General features: G+C 38.9%; 1 protein-coding gene across 3 annotated transcripts in view; it reads right to left on the reverse strand.

Moving 5' to 3' along the window:
• Nucleotides 1-16,492, reverse strand: part of SOS1 (SOS Ras/Rac guanine nucleotide exchange factor 1) — a 48,132-nt gene that overhangs the window by 5,847 nt on the left and 25,793 nt on the right. For all 3 annotated transcript variants that reach the window (XM_069852896.1, XM_069852897.1, XM_069852898.1), the window contains exons 9-17: nucleotides 10,972-11,099; nucleotides 9,364-10,019; nucleotides 5,645-5,726; nucleotides 5,139-5,261; nucleotides 4,768-4,871; nucleotides 3,527-3,749; nucleotides 2,727-2,846; nucleotides 2,254-2,416; nucleotides 1,801-1,918 (exon numbers count right to left, since the gene is read on the reverse strand). In XM_069852896.1, coding sequence (XP_069708997.1) covers nucleotides 1,801-1,918; nucleotides 2,254-2,416; nucleotides 2,727-2,846; nucleotides 3,527-3,749; nucleotides 4,768-4,871; nucleotides 5,139-5,261; nucleotides 5,645-5,726; nucleotides 9,364-10,019; nucleotides 10,972-11,099 — 1,717 coding nt within the window. The remainder of the gene's footprint in view (nucleotides 1-1,800; nucleotides 1,919-2,253; nucleotides 2,417-2,726; nucleotides 2,847-3,526; nucleotides 3,750-4,767; nucleotides 4,872-5,138; nucleotides 5,262-5,644; nucleotides 5,727-9,363; nucleotides 10,020-10,971; nucleotides 11,100-16,492) is intronic.

Consider the following 16,492-nt stretch of genomic DNA (forward strand, 5'->3'; position numbering starts at 1 on the left):
TGTCCCACTCTCTGCTCCTGGCTTCATAATTGCATCAAATCATTTGAAGATTAGAAAAACGCGCTCTCAAGTCCACAGATAACATATCTGGAACCGTCATCATAACTGTTTTAAGTACAACTTGAGAGAAATAACTGAAGCTATTCATATGTGACCCTGCTAACCACTATTCATATCTGAAGCAGGTCAGAAGGTTTCTTAGTTGGTATTGTTTTTCTTTGCAGACCTCTGAGTATATCTTTCCCCAAATCTGTTAACGGCCAAATATGCCATCAACATTATTTTCTTCCAGTTCTGGCCTGAAGCCTACGCTGGACAAGTGCAATGTCCAGAGCTGGTATTGATCTGCAGCAACTATCCAAGCAACTTGCTAAAGAACAGAAATGCCATGTGTTTGCAGATGACACTAAGCTGGGTGGAAGTGTCGATCTGCTGGAGGGTAGGGAGGCTCTGCAAAGGGATCTGAACAGGCTGGACCGCTGGGCTGAGACCAATGGCATGAGGTTTAACAAGGCCAAATGCCGGGTCCTGCACTTGGGGCACAACAACCCTGTGCAGTGCTACAGACTAGAATTCTGGCTAGAAAGCTGCCTGGAGGAGAGGGACCTGGGGGTGTTGGTTGAGAGCGACTGAACATGAGCCAGCAGTGTGCCCAGGTGGCCAAGAAGGCCAATGGCATCTTGGCTTGGATCAGAAGCGGCGTGGCCAGCAGGTCCAGGGAGGTTATTCTCCCTCTGTACTCGGCACTGGTGAGACCGCTCCTTGAATACTGTGTTGAGTCCTGGGCCCTTCACCACAAGAATGATGTTGAGACTCTGGAACGAGTCCAGAGAAGAGCAACAAAGCTGGTGAAGGGGCTGGAGAACAGACCTTATGAGGAACGGCTGAGAGAGCTGGGGTTGTTTAGCCTGGAGAAGAGGAGGCTGAGGGGAGACCTCATTGCTCTCTACAACCACCTGAAAGGAGGTTGTAGAGAGGAGGGTGCTGGCCTCTTCTCCCAAGTGACAGGGGACAGGACGAGAGGGAATGGCCTCAAACTCTGCCAGGGGAGATTTAGGCTGGACATTAGGAAAAAATTTTTCACAGAAAGGGTCATTGGGCACTGGAACAGGCTGCCCAGGGAGGTGGTTGAGTCACCTTCCCTGGAGGTGTTTAAGGCATGGGTGGATGAGGTGCTAAGGGACATGGTTTAGTGTTTGATAGGAATGGTTGGACTCGATGATCCGGTGGGTCTCTTCGAACCTGGTTATTCTATGATTCTAACTTCACTATTTGCAAAACATCAGAAATTCCAAGCAGTCTACTTGAAAGGACTGTTAGTTTGTTGATAAAGAGGAGGCTTCCTTCCCAAACCCTGTTTTAATAGTCATAAGACTTTTTACTAGAAGTAAGACTGTAGCTATAAAAAATATAAAAATAAGAACTATAACGTTATTTCTTGGAATTCTTGATGGGGAAGGGGGACTTTCTTTCTTTACTTGTCAACACAATTTTTCTAATGTGACCACCTTCCAATTAAGGCCCTTAGGGTCACAACACCTCTCGAAATACATTAAAAGTAAAAATGAGTGAATATGTACATCACAGATATACTTATTTTTACTCTAAATAACATCTGCAATCAACAGTACTTTAATCTTTCACGTATACACGATTAATGTCTGGGTACCTGAAATTCAAACCTATCTGCCCTGTTGAAACTGACTTCTTACTATTGTTCATACCCTGCTTAGAGCCCTCGCTCCACATATTCCAAATGTTTACGCATGCTACAGCTCAATTCAAACCACACGTACTCACCAAAAAAAGGCACGCAAGGAGGATTAATGGACCTGAGTTTTGCCAAGTACTTCTTATAATGATCCTCACTCAATTCATAAGCTTCTTCTAAAATCTTCTTTTGTCGACTTGGAATTTGCTAGAGAGAGACACGACACAGGTTCTTTGGAAAGAAAGGGTACAGGTGTAGCCCAGCAACAATACTGAGAGTAATGGTCTCCCAGATATTTAAGTCAGTGGCCATAAGGAGATCCTTGCCACTTTTTTCTCCCTTTTTAAGTGAGGACTGGTTTCTTCCCTCTGAAACCAAGGGAAAAAACCCTCTATCACACCCTGATAGATTAATTTGTTGGGCTATTTACCTTCCTTGCTCCTTCTTTGAAGCACATGCTTACTAAAGACAGGCTTTCAGTGCAGCGCTGAAGTGCACTGCATTACACTTCCAGACCAAAAATGGAAAACATTTCACTGTACCTCAAATGTGTGATCCAACCTATACACTGCTGCGGAGTTCATAGCGCTCACAATCTCGAGGACACCATTAAAGTTGTTTAGCTCTTGAAAAACTTGCAGGATCTCAATTATTCGGCTCACTACAATTACTCTCTCTTCTAGGTTTTCTGTTTCTACAATGCATCTAAATACATAAGAAGATTTGATTTTGTATGAGTGTTCCAAAATCAAATATTATGTTGTAACACAAACACGAAAAGTTTATCAAATTACTTAACATAGTTTTAATAATGTTCAGAGAACAAACATTTGAAAACATTCTAAGAATAAAAAGCTAAGACCATTATGGGAAAATTCTCACAGGGTCCAGTTGTAGCATCTAAATACAACTTAAATCTGGAATTCTCCCAGAATTGAATTTTTCACAATATACTTCTGAATGGACTGTAAATATCCAAAAATGGAGTAGGTGCAGATTCAGGCAAGTCACTTACTTTTCAAACCACAAAGTGAGGTTAGTTGTATGCCTTATCATTTTGAGAAGGTTAGGAGAATTAATTTCTTTATCTTCCTTTGTCCACACGCTTCCAACTAGTTCGGATGGCTGCACAGCTCTAGAAAGGCAGATGCATGTATCAAAAATTGTAATTTAAAGCAGGAAAGAAGACATTGTTTTCCAAGCCCCCTTTATTTACAGTGAATTTGGAATTAAGTTGGAAATAAATTCTTAAAGCATCACTTCTCTCCTGTAGTGTCTGGCTCCCACACAGCTAAGTGACTGGAATTTTTACTCTTCTTTTTTTTAGTAAATAACTATTTCTTAGTTTATATGACAATTAACCACCTCTGTTCATCTAAATGAAGAATGAAGTCTACATCTTATCCACCATAGTAAAATGTGAGCTTCCAATACATGAAAAATCTCTCACAGACAGCTGGTGAGATCTGACATGGTCCACAATTTCCTTCACAAACTAGGACATGAAGAAAACTCATTTAATTCACGTTCATGCTCCCCAAAGATTGATCTACTTGAAAATATCAAGAGGAATCTGCAGCACAACATAATTAACAGGATGCATCAGTTACATATACTGTATGTTAACTTGGGGAGGATTGACAATACTGGTTTTGAGATTTATTTTTTTTTTTCTGAAAAAATAACGATTAACATATAGCATTGGTAAAGTCCCTTCACCTACCATGGGGCTTCACAGCAGGGGCCCGCAGAAACAATTTCATGCTGGAGAATATTTTGGTTTGTGTCATGTGTTTGTCAATGGAGGAAAGTTACCTGTAAAAATCTGACTCAAGTAAAGTGAGCTGCCGAGCAATTTCAATTGGATGCAAAGTGAGCAAGTCAAAAGTCTCTGTGTGTCCTGGTTTGCTTATGTGCCATTCAATTGCCGGAGGTGGGCTCTCAAAAGTAATGTTGTGACTCGGCCCGATGGCCTGTGCCTGCTTTTTCCGGTTGATTATCTTTGTGATTGATTCAACCCATTTCTTCATTGCTTTGCCTAGGACACAGAGAGAAAATAACTATTTGGTTATTCTTTATACTATTTTTCCAAAGAAGGCAGTATAATTTAGAAATCTATGGATTTAAACCCAAAGTCTACTAAACTAAAGCAACCATGTATTCTTTAGAAGTGTATAAGTGGTATTCTTACACAAGTCTCAAAGCATTCAAGCATACGAAGAATTCCTCAACAGCCAATGCTGATCATGCCAAATCTACCCAAGCACAATTCAGAACACTCAGATTAGGCTGCTGCTCCGAATCAGGCATTTTCTTTTCTTTCCTGACAATAAGTTTATGGAAACAACCCTTCTTTTGCCCAAAATGCACTTCTGTAAATGCCCCAAATGTTATAAACTTTGGGCAAGAGTACATACATACCTCAGAAAACAAAGGACAAAATAAGAAACAAGGAGAAGCTTCTCCCTCTACTGCATTTAGCATCAAACTATAGAATAAAACCTGAAGGCCAAATGCCTGTTTAGCTCTACACCATAAGAATTTCATGCACAAGATGGCAAGTCTACTGAAAATTTACCAATAATCCATGTTAAGTCAGCTGGCTCGTTCTGCCTGCTGCTTTTAATGGCTAAAATAACCATTAAATGGTTCTCTACTGTAGTATTTTCCTACAGCTCCTGCAGCTGTACAGTTTTTCTTACACAGGAAAAGGAAAGATATGGACATCCACCACTGGAAGGTGTCCTACAGGTCTAATACACGCTGTGAAATAGGTGGAAAACCTTTGCTCCAAAGATATAGTGGTCTCCAACATCAAACTTTTACAAAAATAAGCCCTGTGTATAGTTTAAGAGGACAATCAAAGCAATTATTCTCTCCTGATAATTATTCAGTTGCTTTTTTTTTTTTTAAATTAAGCTTTATGTTCTTTGTGAACATAAACAGTCAGTCCTGTTTTTCTTTACCTGCTCAGTGAAAGGAAAAGCAATCCCATTCCATACCTTTGGAAAGGGATGCTTTATTATAAATCCCAGCACTTGAAAAACCATAAGTACCTCTTACTGTTCCAATGAATTCCTCTAAACGGTGCAGAAGATCAGCATCTCTTTCAAAGTCATAGAAGTGGTGTTCTACCCAGTGTCGACATACATTTAATACTCTGCAAAAGTAAAGGATAAGCAGCGCTGTACAATACAGCTAGCATTTCAAAGCTTTTAGTAGGTGAAGGCTCACGGGAATACCAGAATCGGCAGCAGACTAAATGCAACTTATACTGTTTGCATATCACCAGCAACCAGCTATAATCATTCTTCTACTTTTAAATTTAAAGACAACTGCTGTATCACAGAGAGGCTCTGCATCTGAAAAATGTTACTTCAAAAGACTTAACAGAAGTCAGTGTGGCTCACACTGATGCAATACTCACCGTAGCTGCACAGGTTGAATATACTCTTTCCTAAATCTTTTTAACTCTGCACTAAGAGGCTGGTCTCCATTCTCCATAGCTATACGATCAGCTTCTGTTGGCTCAGGCTCTGGAATTTCAAATCTGGCACAAAAGATAAGCATAAGCACTAGGGTCCAATGCAAACTAACCTTGTTCACAGCATACAAAAATAAAATGATGATTAAAAGACAGATCGAAATTCAGAACATTTCCACAGGTCAGAATATTACATGTTGGTAAATGCAGAAGAAGATTTGCCAAATTCAGTAATAATATAGATTTCAAGAACTGTGGGATGCTGGAAGTTACTGAAGCTACGCAAACAGTCTTAAAGCTTCTGGATCTAACTTGCACATCTTACCTGTAATCCTTGAATTGGACAACATTTTAAATGAGTTTGGAATAAATCAAAACCAATTGGAAAACAAGAATCTTTTTGCTCCGAGTTAAAAGAAAACTGCACTTTATTTTTATCAGTGACATACCTTTCTATTAGCAGACTCATCAACTCTTGAGGTTTACAGAAGGATCTATATGTTGTGAGAAAAGTCCGAACAAAGTTGGGATCTAAGAAAAAGAATAATTTTATGCTCATGTTAGCAACTACCTTGTTTGGGTTTTTTAACGCTTTAAGTATACTTTAAAATTAAGGACGCTGGTCTACCAGTTTACAGTGATGATGAGGTAAACTGAAATCTCTTTGGTAATAAATCAGTACCTCTTAAAATGGCAATACAAAGCAGAATTTAAAAACAATTTTTATTCTGTTGAAAATTCAAAACAATGATTTTTTCCTTTTCGTTCAGTTATTAGCAGACTGGATTCTTTTTCACCAACTTTGAAAATAATCAATAAGTTATTTTATTTATGAGCCATCTAGTAAACAACTCTGGTTTTGACAATGATCAGGACAAGGCAACTCAAAAGACACAGCAAGTAACTTTCCATTGATTAGAAACGGCTTCTTCAAGGGAAGACTGTTTTCCCTGAATTTGTACTACTCATAACCAGTTGTGGTTAAGGCAGGCTAGATATTTTTTCAGCTAACCGAAAGCTATACTTTGAGGTTACATGTATTTCACTTGACTAATTACTTATCAGTTTATTTAAAATACTCAAACGCATTTTAAAAACAAGTCAGTATTCAAATCAGAAACCCAAGGTGTCTCCCTTAATTAAAAAAGCAAAACCATTTGTTCTGCAGTATGAGGAAATGCAGTGAGAGCTGGCACTGCACAGAGTTGGGTTTTCAAGAGCTCTTTTAAAATCCTCCTGAACTATTCACCAGCATCTAGTCCATTTGAATAATCATTCTACCTTTCTTAGATCCTACAAAGCTCTTCATTTGGGCAACAGTTTACTGTCATGTTTAGCACAGATTTAACTGTGTATTGTATAACACAGCATTTCCTTGCATTTCTGTTGTACTATAATTTCCATTTCTTAAACTGGCTATTCTGCTTGACCATCTTTATGTCCTTCATTACTCCATTACGACAATTATTGTAACACTTCTACCACCTCTCCTTGAAACTGTACAGTCTAAATTCCTTTTGAAACACAAAACTCCAAGCCCTTTTGCACAAAAAATGTCATCCCTGTCCCCATCATCCTCACCAAAAAATATATGATTTTTGTTGTCCTAAAAACAAGTACAGAAGTAAACACAGTAACTCATGTTTTCATAGCCTGCATTCTGAAAAACAGCCTCCACCCCAAAGAGATTTTGTCTACACAAAATAGAAAGCCTCCATAGCAATTAACATTTTCAGATCACTGCAAGTTCCAAGTCACAGTTATTGTTATTTACAGGTAGGGTCAGTGTTTAAATCCACAATACATATTGAATTTCAAATGAAGCAGACCAGCAAATCAAATCTAACCTTGTTATCTTACTAGCAAAATCTGTAACTCAAAATAGTGTACAATATATGAGCATTAAAAAAAAAATACAGACAACATTAGTTAGTCAGGATGTCTGCTCATGTGATAATTCTCTCTTCAACATAGCCAATTCGAAAGCTAAAAAGGAACAATAACTTGTTCTACGACGATTTATAAATAATCACCCTTGAATTCCTTAAGAAAGGAAACGGACACTATGATGACGCACAAGCACTCTTAACATATCAAAGCTTTAAAAATAGAAGAGTACTGCCCTATAGATAACAAAAAATTGCCACAACTTTCGCATATTGGTACCACCTAACCCAACTGCTCTTAAACAAGAATCAGGCTAGGGAGGAGATAACGATCACAGAAGCATATTAAAACAAATAAAACTCACCAGAATATGCAAATAGGGTCAGAACTTGAATTTCTAATCAAAGTCCAGTTTCTGTCATGTAAAAATACATGGAAAACTGCTTTTGCAGAGGATATTTCTCCCTGTTCTGCCGCTCTACCACTGGCTGGTTTGGACAGTTTGCCACACCTTGCATTCAGGAGGCCACAAGGGCCATTTCCCTTATCCTAGCTCTTGTGGTAGCTTTAAGGCTGCAAAGACAGGCTAAATACATCCCAAGACAACCATTTTTATTCTTCTGATGAAAGTCTTTCAGCCTACTGCACTGTACCCAGGCTCTCAGTTTTGTCATGTAATAGTTTGGTCAACATCACATACACCTACAACACTGGGCTTCAAGCAACCTACTTGAAGATTTATCACATAGGGGCTGTTACAAACACAGTTAAATGACTGTGGACAAAAGCGCATATAATCAATTGCCCCGAATTCTTCTGTGATGTCCTATGTACTAGAAAGACAAGAGGCATGCAGATGCAAAAACACAATGCAAAAGACATTTCAACAAGACACACGTTTCTTAAAAGCAGGCCTTTCTGTTTCATGGAACTGGAGAACGTCTTTTGTGGCTCCTTGGACAGAGGCTATGTGTGGAGAGCAGTGCTAGCACCTGGAGCAACGGGAAGTCTACAGCACCAAAGTTCCAGTGTGTATGAAAAGGGCAATTATCAATGGTGTGCATGTTAGGCAAAACAAAGCAAATGTTCACAAAGGCACTAATGAAGTACTACTTTTGCTAATTCTCTACCAAATACAATGCTAGCTTTAAAAATTAAGTGTCTTCCTTTCTCTAAGGCTGAATTGTTTTATTTCAACTTCGAAAATCATAAAATTACATCATAAACCATGCCTGTAAAATTCAAAGCCAAGAGTTAAACACTTATGAAGTTACAAGAAAATGAATACAGGCACAGAACTGCTCTGGTAAAAACTGCCAGCACAATATTGCATTTGGGTTTCCCATAAATGTTAGGAAAGCTTAACTGAAGGAAATGTAGAGAACAACAATAAAAGTAATGGAGTAAACATACATTTAAAAGCATTTAAAGCATGCAGGGCATCCAGGGGTAGAGCTGCAGAAGAACAATTTAGGATTATCAGAGTATAGAGTAAAAAGAAAGAAAGGGGAAAAAAAAAGAATCTAAAGTTAAATATGAGAAGCACTCATACCAAGATGCGTGAAGTTTTAGAATAATTGACAAACAGGTAAAATAAAAAAAATAACAAAAGAAATCCATCCCCGAACCTCAAGCCCATGCTTTTCAGCGCAGCTTATGCAAATTCTGGGATAAAAACTCCACATGCTGTGATTGGACCGAATGATTTCATAAACACCTTTGATGCATCTTCAACTCAAGCAGAAACCTGAACTCAAAAGTCCTTATATAAATTCTGATTAAGGTGAGGTTCCAAGGCCAAATTATGCAAGTGACTGCTTCTAGCAAGCAGATATTAGGTCTTTTCATTACATGTCAGCAGGGACATAGGTAATAGCTGACAAAAGCACAACCCTTAACTGAAAACACTAGGCCCACAATTCTCTCCTTCATGTACCACCCAGCTTTGGAAGTCCTGAGAGAAGGCAATTCTTGTAGCATGGACATACAGGAAAAGGTATTGTCTAGAGCCCAATTCCTGCAGGCCCCTACCCCCCCACCCCCCTTGGATTAGAATAACCTTATGCACACTCATATCCCACAAGGTTCAGCCAAACAGGACTCATATTTTTAACTAATACAACGGCACATATCTCAAAACCTTAATTAAAAAAGCATGTCAGATTATATGCACTGCAAGGCATATCTGTCTTCATATATTTTGCTGCATGTATTTATCACAGAAATAGAAGCATAAACTAGTCACCATCTGGAGTTCTGGCTATATAATGAAGTGCCTCACCTGCATACATGTGGTAAGTCAGCCTCTCGATGAGCTTCACAACGGTTCCTGCCTTGATGATGGGGATTCCAGATTTAGGCTGCATGTTCTCTTCAAATACAATATTCTCTTCAGAGTCTGGTTCTGCAAATCTATAAAGTTCCGGATTTGGAAACCTCATATGCTCCTCTTTTTCTTCCTGCAACATTGTTACATCCAACATTCTTTCCAGCGTGCTTCTATATTGCAAAGATATCAATGCTGCCATCCAGTTGTTTTTCTCTTCAGCTGATTTAGCAGCAAAAATAACACTGTTCTCATCTTTTAAGATGATTTCAAAAGCATGTCTGTACTCATTAGTGTCGTCTTTATCGTTGATTTGTACCTTTCGCATGAAGAACTTTTCTTTTAGACGATATTCTGCATTGCTAGCACCAGGAAGTCTTGGCTGGCCGTGATTTGACTTACAGCAAATCATCAGGCCATCAAATAGAAATATATGTCTCTCGTGCTTTGCTCCTACACGCGTCAGCGTTCCTTCCATGATGAACTCGTTACAGCATTGTCCAATGTCCTTACCCTCCCAACCATCAATATTTTTCTGGATTTCATTCATTTTCTTAATTGCCAGCTGCTTCCCCTTCATCTGCTGAGTATAGAATCGGCATGCAGATTCACTTCAGTGAAGGATGGAAGAAAGGCAGCCCATTAGTATACGTGTATTTAAAAACCACAACCACCACTAACAGCAAAACCACAAAACCATCTTTCTGAACGGCAAGAATTCCACTGAGAATGCAATTTCAGCACTCAGTATCAGCACCACTGCAAACCTTGACTAATGTCTCTTAAGAAGAAAACCTATCACATGAGGTACAACAAATGTTTTACCTAAGCACAGGCAATTATGGGGCAACCTGTTAGTGCTTCTAAACTTAACAAACCACTCATTTCCATAGCTGACAGTTTCCGGCTGCATTAATTTGAAAGAAGCACACTCAAGAGAAAATGGGCTGTTAAATGCATGTATGTCCAAGCCAAAAGATTACATTTGCAGCACAGAACTTGTTTGGCAAAGAAAATACTGAAATAATTTTAAGAGTAAAAGCAAAAAGTTTTACTATATTAAAATAACTGTACAAACATTAGCATTAAATCAAACAAGAGATGGTATAGTCCAGAATTTGCTACAACAGTACAACAAAGTACTAGTTATCTATGCATCTATTTCTGCAATCCAGTGCAAATTTTAACCACCCATGGCACAAAAAACTCGTCAGATTATGTAGTTTCAAATTTAATAACACTTCCTTCTAGCCATACAGAAATGTACTTCTACAATATTTTATTGCATATTTATTATCTGGACATAATTAACCGTCAAATGCCGTAATTTTCTACTTACCAGTGAATTCTCAGAACGTCTCAACTACCAGTATGCAGGGACACAGAAATCACAAAGGTTTTAAAACAATAACAAATTATCTCGGCTTTGATGTCACTTCCTCTGCAAAAGCAGGCTTGTCACAAACTATTTTGTTCATTGTTTACTGAAAGAGGAAACTGGGAGCCCTGGATTTATAGCAAAGCATTAAGAGCAGAAAGCAAGAAAAATGGAAACATGTTTACCTAAGCCTTCGTTTTGCAAGGCTTTTTGAGCATATCCGTTCCATACTGCTTTGAAGATTTAGTAGGGCAGTTATTGCTTGCTTTAAGCACTCTTTATCGTCTTCATCTTCACTTTTTTCTTCCAATTGCTGTGAACATTGAAAGTCAAATACAAAAAGCGTTACAAGCATTTTGGTATGGGCAAATCCAGAAGTTTGACCTAGGAAGAAGAAATCCAACCACTAGCTCAGTTTGCATGCTCCTGCTTGCTACTAAAGTTAATGAAATAGAGGTGTGTTACTGACACAGACCAGAGAGACCATTGTCTGCTAAGAGCTTAATCTCAGTAAAATAAGAGCAGCAGTCACTAGTCCCCCAGATCAGACATACTCAAGCACACATCACCTACCTGAAAACTAGTTGATTTGGCCTTACACCTCCAAAAAATGAACCCATTAGAAGTGTTAAGTCTTAAGAGGAGCAAATAAGGAACAAGATTCCCACACATACCATTCTACAGCACAAGATCAAATCTGTGGGATGCCTGTACGTTTGTAAGACAAATAAACACTTCTGGAACAGGCAAGCTGGACTGAAAACTGAGCAAAACCCCTTCATGGCATTTATAAACAGAAGACCACTGTTAGTGAGGTGAGAGCCCTTGTAGTAAGTAATCCAGGTTGGAAGGGACCTTGGAGATGATCTTACCCTCCAGCCAACATAAGTCAGGTTGCCTGGGGTCATACTGAGTTTTGAATTGCTCTCAGGATAGAGAGGCCACAATCTCCCTGGACAATCTGTTCCAAAGTCTGAAATCCCTCAGAGTGAAAATTTTTTTTCCTAATAGCTTATCAGGACTTCCTTTGTGGACTTTTCACAGAAGAGTACGTGGAAGCTGCAAGTACTTCTCTGTCTTCCCCAGCCCATCATACAGACAAAGACAGCAGAAAGGTTTCCTCTCCTCCTTAGTCTCCTTTACTCCAGAACAAATAAGGACACCTGAACTCCCCCTTCATCACATGCTCATCTTGACAAGTCTTTCCAGTGGGCTTGTTTCAGTGCACCAATGTCAACAGAAGTCCAAGCTAGACAGAGTTCTCCTGGTGTGGCCTTGCTGGTACTGAACGGGTAGGCACTGCCACTTCCTTCCACCTGATGACCGCACACTTGCCGATACAGCAATACAGGCCTTTGTTCCTGCAAAGGAGTTCTGCTGGCTTATGTGCAGCTTATTATCCACCAGGACTGCGACTTTTTTCATGCGAAGAAACAAAGGGGAAAACCAAAAGGGACTGTGGGGAGAAGCATTCCACCTCCACAGCTGGCATGTAAAACCAGGGTAGATAAGCTACATTAATGCCTTCACATACTAATTCCACTTCTCTTCAAGGACATGAAAATGAGATGGTTATAAACCAAAACAGGACAAGAAGGATTAATACTCTCATTTTGTGCCAAACTATCGCTGTGACAGGTAAGTTTTATAAAATAAGATCTGCTTTGCTTTTATCCTAAAACGTTCAAGATTTTTGTCTTAAAACATGGTTTAAGCATTAAAACGTTTCACATTATTGTCAGGTAACTATTCACAGAACTATTAAGAGATAAGTGTTTCAGACTACAAAACACCAAGCACCGGCTCTACAAAACTGAAAGACTTGCTTTGACACAGGTGGTAGAAGCAAAGTGACAGGCTGGTATGAACCAGAACAACAGACACCCTTGGAAACAGCACAATCATGCTGTTTGCCTTCAGTGTGAAACACAAGCATTGTCCTCCAAAGTCCAACTGAATACAACATATGCATGCTTGACATTTGAATGGATCACAGAATAGTATTATTTTTTTCAGTGCAATAGCTGTGAATGCCAAAGACTACTTTGTGGTTTTGGCCATAAGGATGACCACAAGTTTCTGGGCAGCTTTAGTTCATGTAGCATGATCTGTCATATTCTTTGACCTAAGCAGCACTAGGTATGAGTGCCTGCTCATGGAACGACTATTGAAACTGGGCTGGTGATGCACCACAACAGGCATTACTTCCCAAAAGGTCTCAGGGAGAATACGTTACTCCAAGAAGGAGCAGACTACTCTTGTCATGTTTCCTCTACTCTCTAGACTTAACACAGAGGTATCGTCTACCCTTTGCTTCAGATGCACAGGACACTTAGGTTTAGATTTTAGACAACTGAGGCAGGTGCAGCACCACTGCCAGAAGTCCTGAACAAAAGCTAAGAAAAACACATAACTACCTCTAAGATTCCACAACTTTCCTGCACAAGAGTTTGAAGGAGGCTCTTTGCCTTACGCACTGCCTCTTTGTCAACTTCCACCAAGAGTTTCGTTGGATTTTCTATTATCTCTGAGTAGCTACCCTTCAACAACAGACAAGATTGTTTTAGCCTAGTCTCCTTGAAAACAAGCCCCATTTGATTCTACAATATTCTACCATTTGCTTGTAAGGAAACCACAGAAGACCTCGCCACAGAGGAAGAAGCAAAGGACACACAAAACACAGGACAAAACCAATGAAAATTAGGCCCAACGTGCAACAAAGCTTATGAAATTATCTCATTTTTTTATGCTGTATATAAACACTCCAGTCAAACACACAGAGATACGGTGCATAGCCTAAGGCAAAGTAAAAATGGCCTGTATCTCAAAAGTTCCTTCTTTTTTTGTATTTGGAAAAATCTCAGAAGTAGCGTGTGCAAATGAAGGCTACTGTGTATAAAGTGAGTACAACTAAAAAGGGGGAACAAACTCTTATAATCAGGAATTTTCTCAATGCACCTTATGAACTCCAATACCTGGAAAAAAAATGACTCCCTGTGCTTTCTCTTCAGAAACATACTAGTATAGGTTAACATACATTCCTGCAAAGCTTTCCGCTCCTGTGTTGAGTTCATAAAATGCTTTCTACAGTAATTCCCCTCCAGTTGTAAAAATGTTTGTATTCACCACAAAAGTCTGTGTCCAAAAGCAAAATATATGTTTGTATACAGTGCTGGATAGAAAGCAGTTGTTTCAAGACTAACATTTCCCCATCAGGATGCACTGGAAGTAACCCATATTTCCAACTGCATATATAAAGCAAAGTTCAATGAGTGTAATTACGCTCCACATTTAACATTTAGAAGGTGGTGTTTAGAAGAATGCATCTTAAGACCAATACAAACGACAAATCAGACAGTGCTGTGAACTATGATGGTACTTCTCCGCCCATAGAAAAGGATTTTTGAAGTTTATATTCTAGCACTGTATTAATTACCATAAACTGCTATGAAAACCAGTCTTAGTCAGAACTGAGCTTAACTTAAGAACAGCCTTGATTAGCATCTTACACTGCCGCTGAGAGTTTGGAAGCACAGGTTATGGAAAGTGAAATAGCACCCCTGGAAATGAATCCAAGCTTCTCTGCAAATCCCATTGATTCTTCTACAGCTGTGCAGTGCCCCCTAATGAACGAATGCAAAATAAAATTGTAGGGTTTGGGACTTCTTTCTTTAGATATTATCCTATGAAGAATAATATGCCATTACAAGAAGGAGGTGCAGATCTCTGATAATCAGTACTATTACTGCCATTGTGGTTTTTAATAATCCTATGAGAAAATACAGTTTATAATGACTGTAACAATTCACAATACTACAGGCACAGTATCCTGGCCATTCAAGGAAAAGAAACTTAGAAAATAGACTGCTAAGGGAAGTTTCTAATAAAAAGTGTTTTCCACGTTCTAGGCTGCAAGCTCTGAAGATATATGAAGAGGCAGAAGCCAAGGTGTTTCATTCTACCTGTTGCATAACACAAGACTTGAATATTTATAAAAAACCAGGATATTCCAGACAGATACAAAATAAATCGTCCTTATGCAGTACAGAATGGTAATTATAGTAGTCCTTCTCTTATGAGGCCAGAGAAGCACCTACCTAGAAAGACAATGACAGAAAATACATTTATACTTACAATGAGACTATGTAGATATAACACAATGGGTATAAAATTTTGTACTTTGGGGCTTATATCACAATACAGACTTTAATTTGCTCAATTTAAGCTTACTGCGAGATCACTTGGATCGCAGGTGCTAAAGATACTTACTGTCCCTCAAGTCATTAATCCAAGAAGTTTAGTGCACAAGTGGCCCCACACGACAGGTGGAAGCTGTGCACGGTACTCAGAACAACAAGCCTGAACTAGTGCTGCTGCAGAGAACACTCTTCAAAACCCACTTCAGCCATTCTGACACCCACAGTAAGGCAACAAAACACTTGCATAACTTGCAAAGTGAGCCTGATCTGCAGTGTGACCTTAGCAAGGTTCATAAGACTCAAAGTGCACTGACACCAGTTATTCCAGCTTCTGTTCTAATGCTTCACCATTTTCTTCAATACGTTTCTCCAAATGAGGCACCCACCAAAAGGCAATCCTGAAACAGGCTATTTTATGATCAAGAATAAACATGAGCAGGGTTTCTCCTCTGACAAATGCAGGCAGGCAGGTCTGCTGGCATTTTGCTATAAAACAATCCTGGAAGCTGCCTCAAGAGAACCGAGATGCCTCAGAGCACTGATTTTTTGCAATTCCTCCAAATAATAAAACAGCTCAGTCCAAAGCAGCAGTATGCATCTGCAACAGCAACCGGGGATGACTGCAATGAACACTACACACTTCTGGAAAATGCTATTAGCCTAAAAGGCATTTCAAACTTGAAGCTTAAAGGAAACTATGTGTCGTATCCTGGACATACATGCACAGCTTTACTGAACTGGAATTTCAGAAGTCACTTTGTTTTCATATAAACTCAATCTTGAGCACAGTGCAAGAAAAATATGCATATGTTGTTATATAACTATTTATAATTACATTACAGCAGGAATGTTACTTGCATTAAGAATGGAACAGAATATATTACTGAAGTAATATTAAAAACTTTTTCTCCACTCACAGTTTAAAAAAATTAAAACTCAGAAGGGCTAGTTACATTAAATCACATAATCTTATATAAACATGCCAAATATCAAACCTCAAGTCCCAAATAATTAGTTACAAAAAGCCTCCTGCATGCTCTTGGAAGCAAGTTTTAAGAGAGACAGAAGCTAAAAAGCTTTCATCTTTTATTTCACATTATGTAAAATACGGTCAAGCCCACTGAGAAGCGCACTGTACAAGAAAAGTATTAAAACAGAGGAAGAGGCATTTCAAGCTTCCCAGTTCTTTCATGGCTTGACTATATGACTGAAATTTTTCACATATCTTTGAGTATTTTAAGTATATCAAACTTCACCTAAGCCCCCCAAAAAAGAGAAACCATTTGGACTAAAGAAATGTGTGAATTTAACGAACTGCTACTTCGATTACTTGATATGAAGTTAGAGTCCCCTGTTGTGGAGGAGAATGAAATCACAATAAATCTATTTCAGAAATAAATCACAGTAAAGCAGGAACCATTTTTCAAATCACGACAGACACTGAGGAAGAGTCAGGATGAGTAATTCAGAAATATAACCAAACAAAAGCCTGTCAAGTTGACATTTC

This window comes from Phaenicophaeus curvirostris, chromosome 2, assembly GCF_032191515.1.
Source record: "Phaenicophaeus curvirostris isolate KB17595 chromosome 2, BPBGC_Pcur_1.0, whole genome shotgun sequence".
Taxonomy (NCBI): domain Eukaryota; kingdom Metazoa; phylum Chordata; class Aves; order Cuculiformes; family Cuculidae; genus Phaenicophaeus; species Phaenicophaeus curvirostris.